A 23,975-nucleotide genomic window follows, 5' to 3' on the forward strand; every position below is an offset into this window, starting at 1 on the left:
TCTCTAAGGACACTATGATACCATGTCTGCTCTCTAAGGACACTATGATACCATGTCTGTCTCTAGGACACTATGATACCATGTCTGCTCTCTAAGGACACTATGATACCATGTCTGCTCTCTAAGGACACTATGATACCATGTCTGCTCTCTAAGGACACTATGATACCATGTCTGCTCTCTAAGGACACTATGATACCATGTCTGCTCTCTAAGGACACTATGATACCATGTCTGCTCTCTAAGGACACTATGATACCATGTCTGTCTCTAAGGACACTATGATACCATGTCTGTCTCTCTAAGGACACTATGATACCATGTCTGCTCTCTAAGGACACTATGATACCATGTCTGCTCTCTAAGGACACTATGATACCATGTCTGCTCTCTAAGGACACTATGATACCATGTCTGTCTCTAGGACACTATGATACCATGTCTGTCTCTAAGGACACTATGATACCATGTCTGCTCTCTAAGGACACTATGATACCATGTCTGCTCTCTAAGGACACTATGATACCATGTCTGTCTCTAGGACACTATGATACCATGTCTGCCTCTAAGGACACTATGATACCATGTCTGCTCTCTAAGGACACTGATACCATGTCTGCTCTCTAAGGACACTATGATACCATGTCTGCTCTCTAAGGACACTATGATACCATGTCTGCTCTCTAAGGACACTATGATACCATGTCTGCTCTCTAAGGACACTGATACCATGTCTGCTCTCTAAGGACACTATGATACCATGTCTGCTCTCTAAGGACACTATGATACCATGTCTGCTCTCTAAGGACACTATGATACCATGTCTGTCTCTAGGACATTATGATACCATGTCTGTCTCTCTAAGGACACTATGATACCATGTCTGTCTCTAGGACACTATGATACCATGTCTGCTCTCCAAGGACACTATGATACCATGTCTGCTCTCTAAGGACACTATGATACCATGTCTGCTCTCTAAGGACACTATGATACCATGTCTGCTCTCTAAGGACACTATGATACCATGTCTGTCTCTAAGGACACTATGATACCATGTCTGCTCTCTAAGGACACTATGATACCATGTCTGCTCTCTAAGGACACTATGATACCATGTCTGCTCTCTAAGGACACTATGATACCATGTCTGTCTCTAGGACACTATGATACCATGTCTGCTCTCTAAGGACACTATGATACCATGTCTGCTCTCTAAGGACACTATGATACCATGTCTGCTCTCTAGGGACACTATGATACCATGTCTGTCTCTAAGGACACTATGATACCATGTCTGTCTCTAAGGACACTATGATACCATGTCTGCTCTCTAAGGACACTTGATACCATGTCTGCTCTCTAAGGACACTATGATACCATGTCTGCTCTCTAAGGACACTATGATACCATGTCTGCTCTCTAGGACACTATGATACCATGTCTGCTCTCTAAGGACACTATGATACCATGTCTGCTCTCTAAGGACACTATGATACCATGTCTGCTCTCTAAGGACACTATGATACCATGTCTGCTCTCTAAGGACACTATGATACCATGTCTGCTCTCTAAGGACACTATGATACCATGTCTGCTCTCTAAGGACACTATGATACCATGTCTGCTCTCTAAGGACACTATGATACCATGTCTGCTCTCTAAGGACACTATGATACCATGTCTGCTCTCTAGGACACTATGATACCATGTCTGTCTCTAAGGACACTATGATACCATGTCTGCTCTCTAAGGACACTATGATACCATGTCTGTCTCTAAGGACACTATGATACCATGTCTGTCTCTAGGACACTATGATACCATGTCTGCTCTCTAAGGACACTATGATACCATGTCTGCTCTCTAAGGACACTATGATACCATGTCTGCTCTCTAAGGACACTATGATACCATGTCTGCTCTCTAAGGACACTATGATACCATGTCTGCTCTCTAAGGACACTATGATACCATGTCTGCTCTCTAAGGACACTATGATACCATGTCTGCTCTCTAAGGACACTATGATACCATGTCTGCTCTCTAAGGACACTATGATACCATGTCTGCTCTCTAAGGACACTATGATACCATGTCTGCTCTCTAAGGACACTATGATACCATGTCTGCTCTCTAAGGACACTATGATACCATGTCTGTCTCTAAGGACACTATGATACCATGTCTGCTCTCTAAGGACACTGATACCATGTCTGTCTCTAGGACACTATGATACCATGTCTGCTCTCTAAGGACACTATGATACCATGTCTGCTCTCTAGGACACTATGATACCATGTCTGCTCTCTAAGGACACTATGATACCATGTCTGCTCTCTAAGGGACACTATGATACCATGTCTGCTCTCTAAGGACACTATGATACCATGTCCTGTCTCTAAGGACACTATGATACCATGTCTGCTCTCTAAGGACACTATGATACCATGTCTGCTCTCTAAGGACACTATGATACCATGTCTGTCTCTAGGACACTATGATACCATGTCTGCTCTCTAAGGGACACTATGATACCATGTCTGCTCTCTAAGGACACTATGATACCATGTCTGCTCTCTAAGGACACTATGATACCATGTCTGCTCTCTAAGGACACTATGATACCATGTCTGCTCTCTAAGGACACTATGATACCATGTCTGCTCTCTAAGGACACTATGATACCATGTCTGCTCTCTAAGGACACTATGATACCATGTCTGCTCTCTAAGGACACTATGATACCATGTCTGCTCTCTAAGGACACTATGATACCATGTCTGTCTCTAAGGGACACTATGATACCATGTCTGCTCTCTAAGGACACTGATACCATGTCTGTCTCTAAGGACACTATGATACCATGTCTGCTCTCTAAGGACACGATGATACCATGTCTGCTCTCTAAGGACACTATGATACCAGTCTGCTCTCTAAGGACACTATGATACCTTGTCTGTCTCTAGGACACTATGATACCATGTCTGTCTCTAGGACACTATGATACCATGTTCTGCTCTCTAAGGACACTATGATACCATGTCTGCTCTCTAAGACACTATGATACCATGTCTGCTCTCTAAGGACACTATGATACCATGTCTGCTCTCTAAGGACACTATGATACCATGTCTGCTCTCTAAGGACACTATTGATACCATGTCTGCTCTCTAAGGACACTATGATACCATGTCTGCTCTCTAAGGACACTTGATACCATGTCTGCTCTCTAAGGACACTATGATACCATGTCTGCTCTCTAAGGACACTATGATACCATGTCTGCTCTCTAAGGACACTATGATACCATGTCTGCTCTCTAAGGACACTATGATACCATGTCTGTCTCTAGGACACTATGATACCATGTCTGTCTCTAGGACACTATGATACCATGTCTGCTCTCTAAGGACACTATGATACCATGTCTGTCTCTAAGGACACTATGATACCATGTCTGCTCTCTAAGGACACTATGATACCATGTCTGTCTCTAGGACACTATGATACCATGTCTGTCTCTAGGACACTATGATACCATGTCTGCTCTCTAAGGACACTATGATACCATGTCTGTCTCTAGGACACTATGATACCATGTCTGCTCTCTAAGGACACTATGATACCATGTCTGCTCTCTAAGGACACTGATACCATGTCTGCTCTCTAAGGACACTATGATACCATGTCTGCTCTCTAAGGACACTATGATACCATGTCTGCTCTCTAAGGACACTATGATACCATGTCTGTCTCTAGGACACTATGATACCATGTCTGTCTCTAGGACACTATGATACCATGTCTGCTCTCTAAGGACACTATGATACCATGTCTGTCTCTAAGGACACTATGATACCATGTCTGCTCTCTAAGGACACTATGATACCATGTCTGTCTCTAGGACACTATGATACCATGTCTGCTCTCTAAGGACACTATGATACCATGTCTGCTCTCTAAGGACACTATGATACCATGTCTGCTCTCTAAGGACACTATGATACCATGTCTGTCTCTAAGGACACTATGATACCATGTCTGTCTCTAAGGACACTATGATACCATGTCTGTCTCTAGGACACTATGATACCATGTCTGCTCTCTAAGGACACTATGATACCATGTCTGTCTCTAAGGACACTATGATACCATGTCTGTCTCTAGGACACTATGATACCATGTCTGTCTCTAGGACACTATGATACCATGTCTGTCTCTAAGGACACTATGATACCATGTCTGCTCTCTAAGGACACTATGATACCATGTCTGCTCTCTAAGGACACTATGATACCATGTCTGCTCTCTAAGGACACTATGATACCATGTCTGCTCTCTAAGGATACTATGATACCATGTCTGCTCTCTAAGGACACTATGATACCATGTCTGTCTCTAGGACACTATGATACCATGTCTGCTCTCTAAGGACACTATGATACCATGTCTGCTCTCTAAGGACACTATGATACCATGTCTGTCTCTAAGGACACTATGATACCATGTCTGTCTCTAAGGACACTATGATACCATGTCTGTCTCTAAGGACACTATGATACCATGTCTGTCTCTAAGGACACTATGATACCATGTCTGCTCTCTAAGGACACTGATACCATGTCTGCTCTCTAAGGACACTATGATACCATGTCTGCTCTCTAAGGACACTATGATACCATGTCTGTCTCTAGGACACTATGATACCATGTCTGCTCTCTAAGGACACTATGATACCATGTCTGTCTCTAGGACACTATGATACCATGTCTGTCTCTAAGGACACTATGATACCATGTCTGCTCTCTAAGGACACTATGATACCATGTCTGCTCTCTAAGGACACTATGATACCATGTCTGTCTCTAGGACACTATGATACCATGTCTGTCTCTAGGACACTATGATACCATGTCTGCTCTCTAAGGACACTATGATACCATGTCTGCTCTCTAAGGACACTATGATACCATGTCTGTCTCTAAGGACACTATGATACCATGTCTGTCTCTAAGGACACTATGATACCATGTCTGCTCTCTAAGGACACTATGATACCATGTCTGCTCTCTAAGGACACTATGATACCATGTCTGCTCTCTAAGGACACTATGATACCATGTCTGTCTCTAAGGACACTATGATACCATGTCTGTCTCTAAGGACACTATGATACCATGTCTGTCTCTAGGACACTATGATACCATGTCTGCTCTCTAAGGACACTATGATACCATGTCTGCTCTCTAAGGACACTATGATACCATGTCTGTCTCTAGGACACTATGATACCATGTCTGCTCTCTAAGGACACTATGATACCATGTCTGCTCTCTAAGGACACTATGATACCATGTCTGCTCTCTAAGGACACTATGATACCATGTCTGCTCTCTAAGGACACTATGATACCATGTCTGTCTCTAAGGACACTGATACCATGTCTGTCTCTAGGACACTATGATACCATGTCTGCTCTCTAAGGACACTATGATACCATGTCTGTCTCTAAGGACACTATGATACCATGTCTGCTCTCTAAGGACACTATGATACCATGTCTGCTCTCTAAGGACACTATATGATACCATGTCTGTCTCTAGGACACTATGATACCATGTCTGTCTCTAGGACACTATGATACCATGTCTGTCTCTAGGACACTATGATACCATGTCTGCTCTCTAAGGACACTATGATACCATGTCTGTCTCTAAGGACACTATGATACCATGTCTGCTCTCTAAGGACACTATGATACCATGTCTGCTCTCTAAGGACACTATGATACCATGTCTGTCTCTAGGACACTATGATACCATGTCTGTCTCTAAGGACACTATGATACCATGTCTGTCTCTAAGGACACTATGATACCATGTCTGTCTCTAAGGACACTATGATACCATGTCTGTCTCTAAGGACACTATGATACCATGTCTGTCTCTAAGGACACTATTATACCATGTCTGCTCTCTAAGGACACTATGATACCATGTCTGCTCTCTAAGGACACTATGATACCATGTCTGTCTCTAGGACACTATGATACCATGTCTGCTCTCTAAGGACACTATGATACCATGTCTGCTCTCTAAGGACACTATGATACCATGTCTGCTCTCTAAGGACACTATGATACCATGTCTGTCTCTAAGGACACTATGATACCATGTCTGCTCTCTAAGGACACTATGATACCATGTCTGCTCTCTAAGGACACTATATGATACCATGTCTGTCTCTAGGACACTATGATACCATGTCTGTCTCTAGGACACTATGATACCATGTCTGTCTCTAGGACACTATGATACCATGTCTGTCTCTAAGGACACTATGATACCATGTCTGCTCTCTAAGGACACTATGATACCATGTCTGCTCTCTAAGGACACTATGATACCATGTCTGTCTCTAGGACACTATGATACCATGTCTGTCTCTAGGACACTATGATACCATGTCTGTCTCTAAGGACACTATGATACCATGTCTGCTCTCTAAGGACACTATGATACCATGTCTGTCTCTAAGGACACTATGATACCATGTCTGCTCTCTAAGGACACTATGATACCATGTCTGCTCTCTAAGGATACTATGATACCATGTCTGCTCTCTAAGGACACTATGATACCATGTCTGTCTCTAAGGACACTATGATACCATGTCTGTCTCTAGGACACTATGATACCATGTCTGTCTCTAAGGACACTATGATACCATGTCTGTCTCTAAGGACACTATGATACCATGTCTGCACAAATCTGATTATGCTGCAAACCACCTTTTTCATCAAACTTGCAAACTTTTCTTTTTTGGTAAAGGCTACACTGGGCCGTTTCTAATTGGAAGGCGTATTGCTTTGATTTGATTTATTGGAGAAGCAGAACTGTGTGTTTTTGCTGTTTGAACAACGGTTTCTAGACACACATCTGACAACATCTGTGGAGAATACACACACAGACATGACTTTATGAATGTCTGTGGATAATACACACACAGACATGACTTTATGAATGTCTGTGGATAATCCCACGCGTTTTGTTTTTGCTTTTTAAAATTATTTTGCCATTTTTATACAATGCCCTAACCCCTAAAAAAAATAGTCATTTAGGACACACAGTGTCTCTCTCTCTCTCTCTCTCTCTCTCTCTCTCTCCAGGCAGTAACGTTGAGGTCCTGATGTCCGGGGGGTCCAGGTGTTACAGTGTCTCTCTCTCTCTCTCTCCAGGCAGTAACGTTGAGGTCCTGATGTCCGGGGGGTCCAGGTGTTACAGTCTCTCTCTCTCTCTCTCTCTCTCTCTCTCTCTCTCTCTCTCTCTCTCTCTCTCTCTCTCTCTCTCTCTCTCTCTCTCCAGGCAGTAACGTTGAGGTCCTGATGTCCGGGGGGTCCAGGTGTTACAGTGTCTCTCTCTCTCTCTCTCCAGGCAGTAACGTTGAGGTCCTGATGTCCGGGGGGTCCATGTGTTACAGTGTCTCTCTCTCTCTCTCTCTCTCTCTCTCTCTCTCTCTCTCTCTCTCTCTCTCTCTCTCTCTCTCTCTCTCTCTCTCTCTCCCTCCAGGCAGTAACGTTGAGGTCCTGATGTCCGGGGGGTCCAGGTGTTACAGTGTCTCTCTCTCTCTCTCTCCAGGCAGTAACGTTGAGGTCCTGATGTCCGGGGGGTCCAGGTGTTACAGTGTCTCTCTCTCTCTCTCTCTCTCTCTCCAGGCAGTAACGTTGAGGTCCTGATGTCCTGGGGGTCCAGGTGTTACAGTGTCTCTCTCTCTCTCTCTCCAGGCAGTAACGTTGAGGTCCTGATGTCCGGGGGGTCCATGTGTTACAGTGTCTCTCTCTCTCTCTCTCTCTCTCTCTCTCTCTCTCTCTCTCTCTCTCTCTCTCTCTCTCCAGGCAGTAACGTTGAGGTCCTGATGTCCGGGGGGTCCATGTGTTACAGTGTCTCTCTCTCTCTCTCTCTCCAGGCAGTAACGTTGAGGTCCTGATGTCCGGGGGGTCCAGGTGTTACAGCCTGCTCATCAGATCCATGGACTCCTTCCCCCTAGTGGAGGATCTCCAGATGACAGCCTGCTGTCTGTTCCGCAAGTTCATGTCAGGTCAGGATCCGCCACTTTTTACAACAGAACGCTCGCCCGAAATTCCCCTAAAAAAGGGCACTTTTGAACATGTCGAAGTGTCCTTGGGCAAGACACTGAACCCCTAATTGCTCCCGATGTGCTGGTTGGTACCTTGCATGGCTTCCACCGCAATCGGTGTGTGAATGTGTGTGTGAATGGGTGAATGTAATGCACAATCTATGTAAAGGTGTGTGAATGTGTGTGTGAATGGGTGAATGTAATGCACCATCTATGTAAAGGTGTGTGAATGTGTGTGTGAATGGGTGAATGTAATGCACCATCTATGTGAATGTGTGTGTGAATGGGTGAATGTAATGCACCATCTATGTAAAGGTGTGTGAATGTGTGTGTGAATGGGTGAATGTAATGCACCATCTATGTAAAGGTGTATGAATGTGTGTGTGAATGGGTGAATGTAATGCACCATCTATGTAAAGGTGTGTGAATGTGTGTGTGAATGGGTGAATGTAATGCACAATCTATGTAAAGGTGTGTGAATGTGTGTGTGAATGGGTGAATGTAATGCACCATCTATGTAAAGGTGTATGAATGTGTGTGTGAATGGGTGAATGTAATGCACAATCTATGTAAAGGTGTATGAATGTGTGTGTGAATGGGTGAATGTAATGCACCATCTATGTAAAGGTGTGTGAATGTGTGTGTGAATGGGTGAATGTAATGCACAATCTATGTAAAGGTGTGTGAATGTGTGTGTGAATGGGTGAATGTAATGCACCATCTATGTAAAGGTGTGTGAATGTGTGTGTGAATGGGTGAATGTAATGCACAATCTATGTAAAGGTGTATGAATGTGTGTGTGAATGGGTGAATGTAATGCACCATCTATGTAAAGGTGTGTGAATGTGTGTGTGAATGGGTGAATGTAATGCACCATCTATGTAAAGCGCCTTGGATAAGGGCGCTATATAAATGCACCATTTACCATTTATCATTTTATGTGTGCACGTGCCTGTTCGCCAGAGAAAAGGACGCCGTCCCGTCTCCAGACAGAGCGGGCGGTCACCAGCGTTCTTCTGTGTTCTCTCCGTAGAGAGTTACTACGACATCCTGGTCCAGAACGGAGTGCAGCGCGTCGCGCTACGAGCCTGTCAGGCGTTCCCCGAGAACGCCACGCTGCAGTCTGCTGCTCTGAGCTGTCTGGCCCTGCTGAGTGAGCACACACACACACACACACACACACACACACACACACACACACACACACACACACACACACACACACACACCGCTGCAGTCTGCTGCTCTGAGCTGTCTGGCCCTGCTGAGTGAGCACACACACACACACACACACACACACACACACACACACACACACACACACACACACACACACACACACACCGCTGCAGTCTGCTGCTCTGAGCTGTCTGGCCCTGCTGAGTGAGCACACACACACACACACACACACACACACACACACACACACACACACACACACACACACACACACACACACACACACACACACACACGCATGCACGCACGCAGATTAGCTCATTATTACAAGCATGTTCCTAATGACATCGTATTCTCTCACATACAGTACAGTAGAGTACAGTACACACACACACACACACACACACACACACACACACACACACACACACACACACACACACACACACACACACACACATACACACACACACACACACACACACACACACACACACACACACACACACACACACACACACACACACACACACAGAGACACACACACACACACACACACACACACACACACACACACACACACACACACACACACACACATACACACACACACACACACACACACACACACAGAGACACACACACACACACACACACACACACAGAGACACACACACACACACACACACACACACACACACACACACACACACACACACACACACACACACACACACACACACACATACACACATACACACATACACACACACACACAGAGACACACACACACACACACACACACACACACAGAGACACACACACACACACACACACACACACACACACACACACACACACACCACACACACACACACACACACACACACACAGAGACACACATACACACACACACACACACACACACACACACACACACACACACACACACAGAGACACACACACACACACACACACACACACACACAGAGACACACACACACACACACACACACACACACACACACACACACACATACACACACACACACACACACACACACACACACACACACACACACACACACAGAGACACACACACACACACACACACACACACACACACACACACACACACACACACACACACACACACACACACACACACACACACACACAGAGACACACACACACACACACACACACACACACACACAGAGACACACACACACACACACACACACACACACACACACACACACACACACACACCACACACACACACACACACACAGAGACACACACACACACACACAGAGACACACACAGAGACACACACACACACACACACACACACACACACACACACAGAGACACACATTAAGCCCTGCTCAACAAGCCGTTTAACCCATTAACTTAAAACGCCACCATTTCCAACCATGTTGTTGCTGTGCTTCGACATTACACGCAGAGGAGGGAAGGGGAATTCACACACACACACACACACACACACACACACACACACACACACACACACACACACACACACACACACACACACACACACACACAGACAGACGTGTGAACATGATCTGTCAAAACATTTGACAAACTATTGTCACAGGACGTCCTGTTGGGGGATTCCTAGAATGCTGTCCTTCTCACAGATATAGAACATGATGTCAGAGACCATGCTGGTCACGTGGACAACAGCACCCCCTATAGACCTGGAGGACAACAGCACACATTAACCCATTCTGGGCGGGAACCCCCTTTTGGTGTTTTAAACATCAGGTTATACTTTAGCTATTGAAAAATAGCAGATCTACAAGCTCAAGCTACGAGCTTGTAGATCTGCTATTTTTGAAAAATCATGAAAATGTGGTGCAAATCTATCTATACTCTATATATATGTATTCTTTCAGAGAGAACGTTTTTAACTCAAATCTTTGCTTTGGGGGGAATTCAACATAAACAAGGCGGAACAAGGCAGAAAGAGCCTGCTGGTTGGTCAGTCAGGGACCAATCAGAAGGCTGACACATGGTGAATTGTCCTGTCCTCTCTCTCTCTCTCCCTCTCTCTCTCTCTCCCTCTCTCTCTCTCTCTCTCTCTCTCTCTCTCTCTCTCTCTCTCTCTCTCTCTCTCTCTCTCTCTCTCTCTCTCTCTCTCTCTCTCTCTCTCTCTCTCTCTCCCCTCTCTCTCTCTCTCCCCTCTATCTCTGTCTCTCTCTCTCTCTCCCTCCCCCCCCCCCTCCCACCCCCCCAGCTGAGACCATCTTGCAGAGCAAGGCGGTGGCGGCCCGGGGCCTGGAGGACGGGGAGGAGGAGGAGAACAGGGGGCGAGAGGAGGAGGAGGAGGAGCTGGGTCTGGAGTGGATGGAGGTCTGCTGTACCGCCCTGGAGGTCCACGCTGCAGAGCCTAGTGTCCAGGTCAGTACCGCCCTGGAGGTCCACGCTGCAGAGCCTAGTGTCCAGGTCAGTACCGCCCTGGAGGTCCACGCTGCAGAGCCTAGTGTCCAGGTCAGTAACCCCCCTGGAGGTCCACGCTGCAGAGCCTAGTGTCCAGGTCAGTACCGCCCTGGAGGTCCACGCTGCAGAGCCTAGTGTCCAGGTCAGTACCCCCCTGGAGGTCCACGCTGCAGAGCCTAGTGTCCAGGTCAGTAACCCCCCTGGAGGTCCACGCTGCAGAGCCTAGTGTCCAGGTCAGTACCCCCCTGGAGGTCCACGCTGCAGAGCCTAGTGTCCAGGTCAGTAACCACCCTGGAGGTCCACGCTGCAGAGCCTCATTTTCAGTTTCCGACCACTGAAAAAAAAGGTAGTCGACGGACATTTTTCGTCAGTTTGTAGTCGACAAAATCAACACTTATTTTCCAGACTGTTGAGAAACGCTGCTTTTTGACGTTGAACAAACATTTGAGAGAAAACATTAATGTCCTAAATTGACACAACCTTGGGTTTTCTAAATCTCCATGAACCTTTCTTTATGTGTTGCATTCCTTCCACCAGGAGGCAGCGTGCTGGGTTAGGGTTAATCATTATGTGTTGAGTCAAAATTGAGGTCCGAGGTCAGTCAGGGGGGGGGGGGGGGGGGACGCTCCGGTTCAGTCTCTATCCTTTATATACTCTATGGTTAGGGTTAATCATTATGTGTTGTATTCTTTCCCTCCACCAGGAGGCAGCGTGCTGGGCCATTCACAGCCTGCTGTTACACGGAGGAGACGGAAGGAGCCAATCAGAGGACCAGGAGGAAAGGTAGGAGGTCTCAGCAGTGTTGATTTCGTCGACTAAAACCAAGACGAAAAATGTCCGTCGACTACCTTTTTCCACTGACGAAAACTAAATGGAAACTAAATGAAAACTAAGCTATGATGACTAAAACTAAGACTGCCGATTTCGTCAACAAAGGAAAACTAGACTAAAATGTTAGGAAGGGGACTAGTGGACAAGAGATCCAGTATGAGTCATTTTACACTTGGTTGCATGCTGAAAAAAGCAGATTTACAAGTTCACAACGCGTCACATCAAGGCCCGCCAAAATACATTTTGTTCGACTAAATCAACTGTAGATTTAGTCGACTAAAATCTTATGATATTTAGACGACTGAAACTAGTCTAACACTAAGACATTCCGTGTGACTAAAATGTGACTAAGACTAAATGGAAGCTATTCAAGAGACTGAAACTAAAATCTAAATTTGCTGCCAAAAACATCACTGGATTCACTCATTTGGATTCCATATAGAAGCCAAGCTGTGTCTTCTGTGAAAGCACGAGCTGCGCGCCGAAAATATCCGAGCTTACTACAAGCTCACAATACGTCACAGCTGAGACGTGAGCTTTTGGAATATGTCTCGAAATGATGAGCACAATTTGAACGTGGACCATCGTGGAAGGGAGGAGCTACGTTGACTGAACGTGGACCATCGTGGAAGGGAGGAGCTACGTTGACTGAACGTGGACCATCGTGGAAGGGAGGAGCTACGTTGACTGAACGTGGACCATCGTGGAAGGGAGGAGCTACGTTGACTGAACGTGGACCATCGTGGAAGGGAGGAGCTACGTTGACTGAACGTGGACCATCGTGGAAGGGAGGAGCTACGTTGACTGAACGTGGACCATCGTGGAAGGGAGGAGCTACGTTGACTGAACGTGGACCATCGTGGAAGGGAGGAGCTACGTTGACTGAACGTGGACCATCGTGGAAGGGAGGAGCTACGTTGACTGAACGTGGACCATCGTGGAAGGGAGGAGCTACGTTGACTGAACGTGGACCATCGTGGAAGGGAGGAGCTACGTTGACTGAACGTGGACCATCGTGGAAGGGAGGAGCTACGTTGACTGCCGGGGGATTCTTCAAATTAGTGGAAAAACTCAAACAGCCGTGAAGCCCATATAAAACACAACGGCGCTGTATGTGTTACGTGTTAAGATGAACATTTCTGAGAAACATGAATATGGTCTCAGTTAACACCTTGAGGGCCCGGACCTGTTTAATCCATTAATATGGTCTCAGTTAACACCTTGAGGGCCCGGACCTGTTTAATCCATTAATATGGTCTCAGTTAACACCTTGAGGGCCCGGACCTGTTTAATCCATTAATATGGTCTCAGTTACCACCTTGAGGGCCCGGACCTGTTTAATCCATGAATATGGTCTCAGTTAACACCTTGAGGGCCCGGACCTGTTTAATCCATTAATATGGTCTCAGTTACCACCTTGAGGGCCCGGACCTGTTTAATCCATGAATATGGTCTCAGTTAACACCTTGAGGGCCCGGACCTGTTTAATCCATTAATATGGTCTCAGTTAACACCTTGAGGGCCCGGACCTGTTTAATCCATTAATATGGTCTCAGTTAACACCTTGAGGGCCCGGACCTGTTTAATCCATTAATATGGTCTCAGTTACCACCTTGAGGGCCCGGACCTGTTTAATCCATGAATATGGTCTCAGTTAACACCTTGAGGGCCCGGACCTGTTTAATCCATTAATATGGTCTCAGTTACCACCTTGAGGGCCCAGACCTGTTTAATCCATTAATATGGTCTCAGTTAACACCTTGAGGGCCCGGACCTGTTTAATCCATGAATATGGTCTCAGTTAACACCTTGAGGGCCCGGACCTGTTTAATCCATTAATATGGTCTCAGTTACCACCTTGAGGGCCCAGACCTGTTTAATCCATTAATATGGTCTCAGTTAACACCTTGAGGGCCCGGACCTGTTTAATCCATGAATATGGTCTCAGTTAACACCTTGAGGGCCCGGACCTGTTTAATCCATTAATATGGTCTCAGTTACCACCTTGAGGGCCCAGACCTGTTTAATCCATGAATATGGTCTCAGTTAACACCTTGAGGGCCCGGACCTGTTTAATCCATTAATATGGTCTCAGTTACCACCTTGAGGGCCCAGACCTGTTTAATCCATGAATATGGTCTCAGTTAACACCTTGAGGGCCCGGACCTGTTTAATCCATTAATATGGTCTCAGTTACCACCTTGAGGGCCCAGACCTGTTTAATCCATGAATATGGTCTCAGTTAACACCTTGAGGGCCCGGACCTGTTTAATCCATGAATATGGTCTCAGTTAACACCTTGAGGGCCCGGACCTGTTTAATCCATTAATATGGTCTCAGTTAACACCTTGAGGGCCCGGACCTGTTTAATCCATTAATATGGTCTCAGTTACCACCTTGAGGGCCCGGACCTGTTTAATCCATGAATATGGTCTCAGTTAACACCTTGAGGGCCCGGACCTGTTTAATCCATTAATATGGTCTCAGTTACCACCTTGAGGGCCCGGACCTGTTTAATCCATGAATATGGTCTCAGTTAACACCTTGAGGGCCCGGACCTGTTTAATCCATTAATATGGTCTCAGTTAACACCTTGAGGGCCCGGACCTGTTTAATCCATTAATATGGTCTCAGTTAACACCTTGAGGGCCCGGACCTGTTTAATCCATGAATATGGTCTCAGTTAACACCTTGAGGGCCCGGACCTATTTAATCCATTAATATGGTCTCAGTTAACACCTTGAGGGCCCGGACCTGTTTAATCCATGAATATGGTCTCAGTTAACACCTTGAGGGCCCGGACCTGTTTAATCCATTAATATGGTCTCAGTTAACACCTTGAGGGCCCGGACCTGTTTAATCCATGAATATGGTCTCAGTTAACACCTTGAGGGCCCGGACCTGTTTAATCCATGAATATGGTCTCAGTTAACACCTTGAGGGCCCGGACCTGTTTAATCCATGAATATGGTCTCAGTTAACACCTTGAGGGCCCGGACCTGTTTAATCCATTAATATGGTCTCAGTTAACACCTTGAGGGCCCGGACCGATTTAATCCATTAATATGGTCTCAGTTAACACCTTGAGGGCCCGGACCGATTTAATCCATTAATATGGTCTCAGTTAACACCTTGAGGGCCCGGACCTGTTTAATCCATTAATATGGTCTCAGTTACCACCTTGAGGGCCCAGACCTGTTTAATCCATGAATATGGTCTCAGTTAACACCTTGAGGGCCCGGACCTGTTTAATCCATTAATATGGTCTCAGTTAACACCTTGAGGGCCCGGACCGATTTAATCCATTAATATGGTCTCAGTTAACACCTTGAGGGCCCGGACCGATTTAATCCATTAATATGGTCTCAGTTAACACCTTGAGGGCCCGGACCTGTTTAATCCATTAATATGGTCTCAGTTACCACCTTGAGGGCCCGGACCTGTTTAATCCATGAATATGGTCTCAGTTAACACCTTGAGGGCCCGGACCTGTTTAATCCATTAATATGGTCTCAGTTAACACCTTGAGGGCCCGGACCTGTTTAATCCATTAATATGGTCTCAGTTACCACCTTGAGGGCCCGGACCTGTTTAATCCATGAATATGGTCTCAGTTAACACCTTGAGGGCCCGGACCTGTTTAATCCATTAATATGGTCTCAGTTAACACCTTGAGGGCCCGGACCTGTTTAATCCATGAATATGGTCTCAGTTAACACCTTGAGGGCCCGGACCTGTTTAATCCATGAATATGGTCTCAGTTAACACCTTGAGGGCCCGGACCGATTTAATCCATTAATATGGTCTCAGTTAACACCTTGAGGGCCCGGACCGATTTAATCCATTAATATGGTCTCAGTTAACACCTTGAGGGCCCGGACCGATTTAATCCATTAATATGGTCTCAGTTAACACCTTGAGGGCCCGGACCTGTTTAATCCATTAATATGGTCTCAGTTACCACCTTGAGGGCCCAGACCTGTTTAATCCATGAATATGGTCTCAGTTAACACCTTGAGGGCCCGGACCTGTTTAATCCATTAATATGGTCTCAGTTAACACCTTGAGGGCCCGGACCGATTTAATCCATTAATATGGTCTCAGTTAACACCTTGAGGGCCCGGACCGATTTAATCCATTAATATGGTCTCAGTTAACACCTTGAGGGCCCGGACCGATTTAATCCATTAATATGGTCTCAGTTAACACCTTGAGGGCCCGGACCTGTTTAATCCATTAATATGGTCTCAGTTACCACCTTGAGGGCCCAGACCTGTTTAATCCATGAATATGGTCTCAGTTAACACCTTGAGGGCCCGGACCTGTTTAATCCATGAATATGGTCTCAGTTAACACCTTGAGGGCCCGGACCTGTTTAATCCATGAATATGGTCTCAGTTAACACCTTGAGGGCCCGGACCGATTTAATCCATTAATATGGTCTCAGTTAACACCTTGAGGGCCCGGACCGATTTAATCCATTAATATGGTCTCAGTTAACACCTTGAGGGCCCGGACCTGTTTAATCCATTAATATGGTCTCAGTTACCACCTTGAGGGCCCAGACCTGTTTAATCCATGAATATGGTCTCAGTTAACACCTTGAGGGCCCGGACCTGTTTAATCCATGAATATGGTCTCAGTTAACACCTTGAGGGCCCGGACCTGTTTAATCCATTAATATGGTCTCAGTTAACACCTTGAGGGCCCGGACCGATTTAATCCATTAATATGGTCTCAGTTAACACCTTGAGGGCCCGGACCGATTTAATCCATTAATATGGTCTCAGTTAACACCTTGAGGGCCCGGACCTGTTTAATCCATTAATATGGTCTCAGTTACCACCTTGAGGGCCCAGACCTGTTTAATCCATGAATATGGTCTCAGTTAACACCTTGAGGGCCCGGACCTGTTTAATCCATGAATATGGTCTCAGTTAACACCTTGAGGGCCCGGACCTGTTTAATCCATTAATATGGTCTCAGTTAACACCTTGAGGGCCCGGACCGATTTAATCCATGAATATGGTCTCAGTTAACACCTTGAGGGCCCGGACCGATTTAATCCATGAATATGGTCTCAGTTAACACCTTGAGGGCCCGGACCTGTTTAATCCATGAATATGGTCTCAGTTAACACCTTGAGGGCCCGGACCTGTTTAATCCATGAATATGGTCTCAGTTAACACCTTGAGGGCCCGGACCTGTTTAATCCATGAATATGGTCTCAGTTAACACCTTGAGGGCCCGGACCTGTTTAATCCATGAATATGGTCTCAGTTAACACCTTGAGGGCCCGGACCTGTTTAATCCATGAATATGGTCTCAGTTACCACCTTGAGGGCCCGGACCGATTTAATCCATTAATATGGTCTCAGTTAACACCTTGAGGGCCCGGACCTGTTTAATCCATTAAACAACATGAATATGGTCTCAGTTAACACCTTGAGGGCCCGGACCGATTTAATCCATTAAACATGAATATGGTCTCAGTTAACACCTTGAGGGCCCGGACCTGTTTAATCCATGAATATGGTCTCAGTTACCACCTTGAGGGCCCGGACCGATTTAATCCATTAATATGGTCTCAGTTAACACCTTGAGGGCCCGGACCTGTTTAATCCATGAATATGGTCTCAGTTACCACCTTGAGGGCCCGGACCGATTTAATCCATTAATATGGTCTCAGTTAACACCTTGAGGGCCCGGACCTGTTTAATCCATTAAACAACATGAATATGGTCTCAGTTAACACCTTGAGGGCCCGGACCGATTTAATCCATTAAACATGAATATGGTCTCAGTTAACACCTTGAGGGCCCGGACCTGTTTAATCCATGAATATGGTCTCAGTTACCACCTTGAGGGCCCGGACCGATTTAATCCATTAATATGGTCTCAGTTAACACCTTGAGGGCCCGGACCTGTTTAATCCATTAAACAACATGAATATGGTCTCAGTTAACACCTTGAGGGCCCGGACCGATTTAATCCATTAAACATGAATATGGTCTCAGTTAACACCTTGAGGGCCCGGACCGATTTAATCCATTAAACATGAATATGGTCTCAGTTAACACCTTGAGGGCCCGGACCGATTTAATCCATTAAACAACATGAATATGGTCTCAGTTAACACCTTGAGGGCCCGGACCGATTTAATCCATTAAACATGAATATGGTCTCAGTTAACACCTTGAGGGCCCGGACCTGTTTAATCCATTAATATGGTCTCAGTTAACACCTTGAGGGCCCGGACCTATTTAATCCATTAATATGGTCTCAGTTAACACCTTGAGGGCCCGGACCTGTTTAATCCATGAATATGGTCTCAGTTAACACCTTGAGGGCCCGGACCTGTTTAATCCATTAATATGGTCTCAGTTAACACCTTGAGGGCCCGGACCTGTTTAATCCATGAATATGGTCTCAGTTAACACCTTGAGGGCCCGGACCTATTTAATCCATGAATATGGTCTCAGTTAACACCTTGAGGGCCCGGACCTGTTTAATCCATGAATATGGTCTCAGTTAACACCTTGAGGGCCCGGACCTGTTTAATCCATTAATATGGTCTCAGTTACCACCTTGAGGGCCCGGACCTATTTAATCCATTAATATGGTCTCAGTTAAATAACACCTTGAGGGCCCAGACCTATTTAATCCATTAATATGGTCTCAGTTAAATAACACCTTGAGGGCCCAGACCTATTTAATCCATTAAACAAACAAAAAGTGACAGAGAGACGTGAGGCAAAGCCAGGGGATTATTCTAACCTATACACAACCTATATACATATTTTAGCGTGATGATTAAGTTTGAAACAAGTAATACACTGTTTGGATGTCATCTTGAATGAGATTAAAAACGAAGTAGTTCTTTAACACTTTGATTGCTACAAGATCTCGGCAGGCCTATTTGGATGTTGCTACCGTTTAACATTGCACAAAGGCCTTGTTCGGGGGCCCACAGCAAAATGTTCTCTTATAGCGAGAATCACACGCATACATCAAAAGAAAGCTGAACTTGTCCACTTCAATTAAAAAAATACATTTTGATTTTACCATGTTCCATTCTGGAGATATTGACCTTTTTGCAACACCTGCATTTGCCTGGAAGTGGTTATCTTGAACAGCGAGCAGAGTTATGGATGGTTTAAAGTCAGAGACATTGACAGGCAGATATAAAATTGAACCCAATAAATATCCTATACATCCTATACACCGAATGAAAGCCCTGAATGTGTACTTTTACGAGGAAAAGAGTAAACATTGATCCCATGTACAGTTAGACAGTAATTGGTTATTGAATGCAGCTTGTGCCCACCAGATAACTTCAGAGAAGACATGGACGTGAACTCCTCAATATTCACAAAATAAGGCCTATAGCGACATATAAATACTATATACCGTATGAAACAGAAGACTATCTGCTTTCATAAGAAAAAAACTTCTACTGTAGTAATAATAAAAATCACACCCATGTGAAGTGAGTGGTGCAACTCTGTCCCATATTCTGTTCTCTGCTTATTCAATACAGCTCGCTATATACGGACTGAGGCAGAAAGTCATGTAAACCTTTTATTTACAGTTTGGTCTGTAAACTTCTACTGTAATAATAAAAATCACACCCCTGTGAAGTGAGCGTTGCAACTGTTCTGTACTTATTCACTACAGCTCGCTATATACGGACTGAGACAGAAAGTCATGTAAACCTTTTATTTACAGTTTGGTCTGTAAACTTCTACTGTAATAATAAAAATCACACCCCTGTGAAGTGAGCGGTGCAACTGTTCTCTACAGGGCTCACTTCACAGGGGTGTGATTTGTATTATTACAGTAGAAGTTTACAGACCAAACTGTAAATAAAAGGTTTACATGACTTTCTGCCTCAGTCCGTATATAGCGAGCTGTATTGAATAAGCAGAGAACAGAATATGGGACAGAGTTGCACCACTCACTTCACATGGGTGTGATTTTTATTATTACTACAGTAGAAGTTTTTTTCTTATGAAAGCAGAGAGTCTTCTGTTTCATACGGTATATAGTATTTATATGTCGCTATAGGCCTTATTTTGTGAATATTGAGTTCGGGTCCATGTCTTCTCTGCAGTTATATCTGGTGGGCGCAATGTGCAATGTAACCAATTTATGACAAACTGTACATGGGATCAATGTTTACTCTTTTCCTCGTAAAAGTACACATTCAGGGCTTTCATTCGGTGTATAGGATGTATAGCATATTTATTGTGTTTATTGTTATATCTGCCTGTCAATGTCTGACTATAAACCTTCATAACTCTGCTTTCTTTAGATGATGATGATGATTGCCTCATTGTCTTGATCGCAAAACATTGGGGGGGGGTTCATGGGCACATTGGGCAGCAAAAGTCTTGATCCGTACGGCTATAAAAAGTCCCATTCCACCGTTCGGTTCAGAACTATAGTATAGCGGTGAGACGCGTTGTCATTGTCATCATCAGCTGATTTTGTTTTTCAAGCTAGTATAGGGGTTTGAGGAACATGCCTGGGCATGCAGGTTGGGGGCGATGGAGAAAAAAAAAAGATTCACCCGGCTGTGATGTCGACGACAACGGATCACAACACCACGGTTTAGGACGCGGAAAAGTTCGTTATACATTACACCCGGGTCGATTACGTCCCCGATGCGTTCATTGCGGTCTTATCACTACAATTATAATGAATAAAAAAGCGTTACAATCACACGTCCGAGCGATCTCCGATTATGACGGCTCTGCATGGCGATACGTGATCCCCCAACGGTAGACTGTCTGTTGTCATGGTGGCCCCTCTCGATACTGTAGTTCGTTTGTTAGTTCGTAGTATTGTAGGCTCGGGGATCGTTTGGTCGCTACAGTATGAAGAAGGAAACATGCATCTGTCCATGTGTGTTGCAGACGTTATGCAATGCAATGCCGATCGGATCCGGTGCATATGTGTTTAGGCAGCGATCCGTTCATCATGTTTTTTTCCGAGAGACAGAGCCAGGACAGAGCCCCCATCTCGCAAGGCCCTCCTCCTGCAGGAGAAACAGGAGGGGAGGGGGGAATCGAGTATTATAGTGTTGGGTAAAAGCCAATAGGTGGAGGAAAGCCTGGTGAGGCGAGGTTAGGTGAAATTTGATTCTTTTCACACACCGACTATATCGGCATGGGCGCATCCATTTTACACTGGCTTATACACGTAAAGCGGCCCGCCCTCCTGTTTTCAGGAGGGGAGGGTTTTTTTTTTTTTTTTTTTTTTTTCTGATCACGTGAGCGGGACTAAGCAGCAATGATAGGGGGATGGTTCTTCATTGTCCGGGTGGGTAAAAAGATGAATGAAAGTATGCTATAAAAAAGTGATTAGAACGTATGGATACGTGGTTCGCACCGGACGTTTGATTAATTGATAACGTATTGATACGCGATTAGCGTCGGCTGTGTTAAAGGCCTGACGTAGAAATAAAAAAAAAAGTCTTCTGAAAGAATATATATTCAAAGATTTGTGCCGCATTTACACGAAATAGCAGACCTACGAGCTTGTAGATCTGCTATTTTTCAATAGCTAAAGTATAACATCATGCTTAGTTAAAACACCAAAAGGGGTTCCCGTCCAGAATGGGTTAAACGTTCTGTCCGTGACTCGACGCCTCCAAAATAGTCAGGTTTTAAAAGTATCTAACAAACAAACACAATAATTAGATTTTAATAGGTAGCGTACTAGAGTGAGATCAAAGAACAAACGCGAGCACATCCCAAACGCTTTGAAGGCAAAGGAAGATCAAAGGCAAACAATAATGATAAGTGTTGGTCCCTTAAGTGGTTTAATGCAGGCGTCCGATGAGGAAACCACTCATTAAGTGGTTTAATGCAGGCATCCGATGAGGAAACCACTCATTAAGTGGTTTAATGCAGGCATCCGATGAGGAAACCACTCATTAAGTGGTTTAATGCAGGCGTCCGATGAGGAAACCACTCATTAAGTGGTTTAATGCAGGCATCCGATGAGGAAACCACTCATTAAGTGGTTTAATGCAGGCCATCCGATGAGGAAACCACTCATTAAGTGGTTTAATGCAGGCGTCCGATGAGGAAACCACTCATTAAGTGGTTTAATGCAGGCCATCCGATGAGGAAACCACTCATTAAGTGGTTTAATGCAGGCATCCGATGAGGAAACCACTCATTAAGTGGTTTAATGCAGGCATCCGATGAGGAAACCACTCATTAAGTGGTTTAATGCAGGCATCCGATGAGGAAACCACTCATTAAGTGGTTTAATGCAGGCATCCGATGAGGAAACCACTCATTAAGTGGTTTAATGCAGGCATCTGATGAGGAAACCACTCATTAAGTGGTTTAATGCAGGCCATCCGATGAGGAAACCACTCATTAAGTGGTTTAATGCAGGCCATCCGATGAGGAAACCACTCATTAAGTGGTTTAATGCAGGCCATCCGATGAGGAAACCACTCATTAAGTGGTTTAATGCAGGCCATCCGATGAGGAAACCACTCATTAAGTGGTTTAATGCAGGCATCCGATGAGGAAACCACTCATTAAGTGGTTTAATGCAGGCCATCCGATGAGGAAACCACTCATTAAGTGGTTTAATGCAGGCATCCGATGAGGAAACCACTCATTAAGTGGTTTAATGCAGGCGTCCGATGAGGAAACCACTCATTAAGTGGTTTAATGCAGGCGTCCGATGAGGAAACCACTCATTAAGTGGTTTAATGCAGGCATCGATGAGGAAACCACTCATTAAGTGGTTTAATGCAGGCCATCCGATGAGGAAACCACTCATTAAGTGGTTTAATGCAGGCATCCGATGAGGAAACCACTCATTAAGTGGTTTAATGCAGGCCATCCGATGAGGAAACCACTCATTAAGTGGTTTAATGCAGGCATCCGATGAGGAAACCACTCATTAAGTGGTTTAATGCAGGCCATCCGATGAGGAAACCACTCATTAAGTGGTTTAATGCAGGCCATCCGATGAGGAAACCACTCATTAAGTGGTTTAATGCAGGCGTCCGATGAGGAAACCACTCATTAAGTGGTTTAATGCAGGCATCCGATGAGGAAACCACTCATTAAGTGGTTTAATGCAGGCGTCCGATGAGGAAACCACTCATTAAGTGGTTTAATGCAGGCATCCGATGAGGAAACCACTCATTAAGTGGTTTAATGCAGGCATCCGATGAGGAAACCACTCATTAAGTGGTTTAATGCAGGCATCCGATGAGGAAACCACTCATTAAGTGGTTTAATGCAGGCATCCGATGAGGGAACCACTCATTAAGTGGTTTAATGCAGGCATCCGATGAGGAAACCACTCATTAAGTGGTTTAA

At 45.1% G+C, this 23,975-nt stretch overlaps 1 protein-coding gene across 1 annotated transcript in view; it reads left to right on the forward strand.

Moving 5' to 3' along the window:
* lrrk2 (leucine-rich repeat kinase 2) overlaps window positions 1–23,975 on the forward strand; it is a 190,341-nt gene that overhangs the window by 55,835 nt on the left and 110,531 nt on the right. The window contains exons 7-10 of the mRNA XM_079502485.1: window positions 7,969–8,100; window positions 9,173–9,292; window positions 11,585–11,748; window positions 12,491–12,570. Of these exons, the coding sequence (XP_079358611.1) occupies window positions 7,969–8,100; window positions 9,173–9,292; window positions 11,585–11,748; window positions 12,491–12,570 (496 nt within the window). The remainder of the gene's footprint in view (window positions 1–7,968; window positions 8,101–9,172; window positions 9,293–11,584; window positions 11,749–12,490; window positions 12,571–23,975) is intronic.

Source organism: Electrona antarctica (assembly GCF_951216825.1).
Source record: "Electrona antarctica genome assembly, chromosome: 5".
NCBI lineage: Eukaryota > Metazoa > Chordata > Actinopteri > Myctophiformes > Myctophidae > Electrona > Electrona antarctica.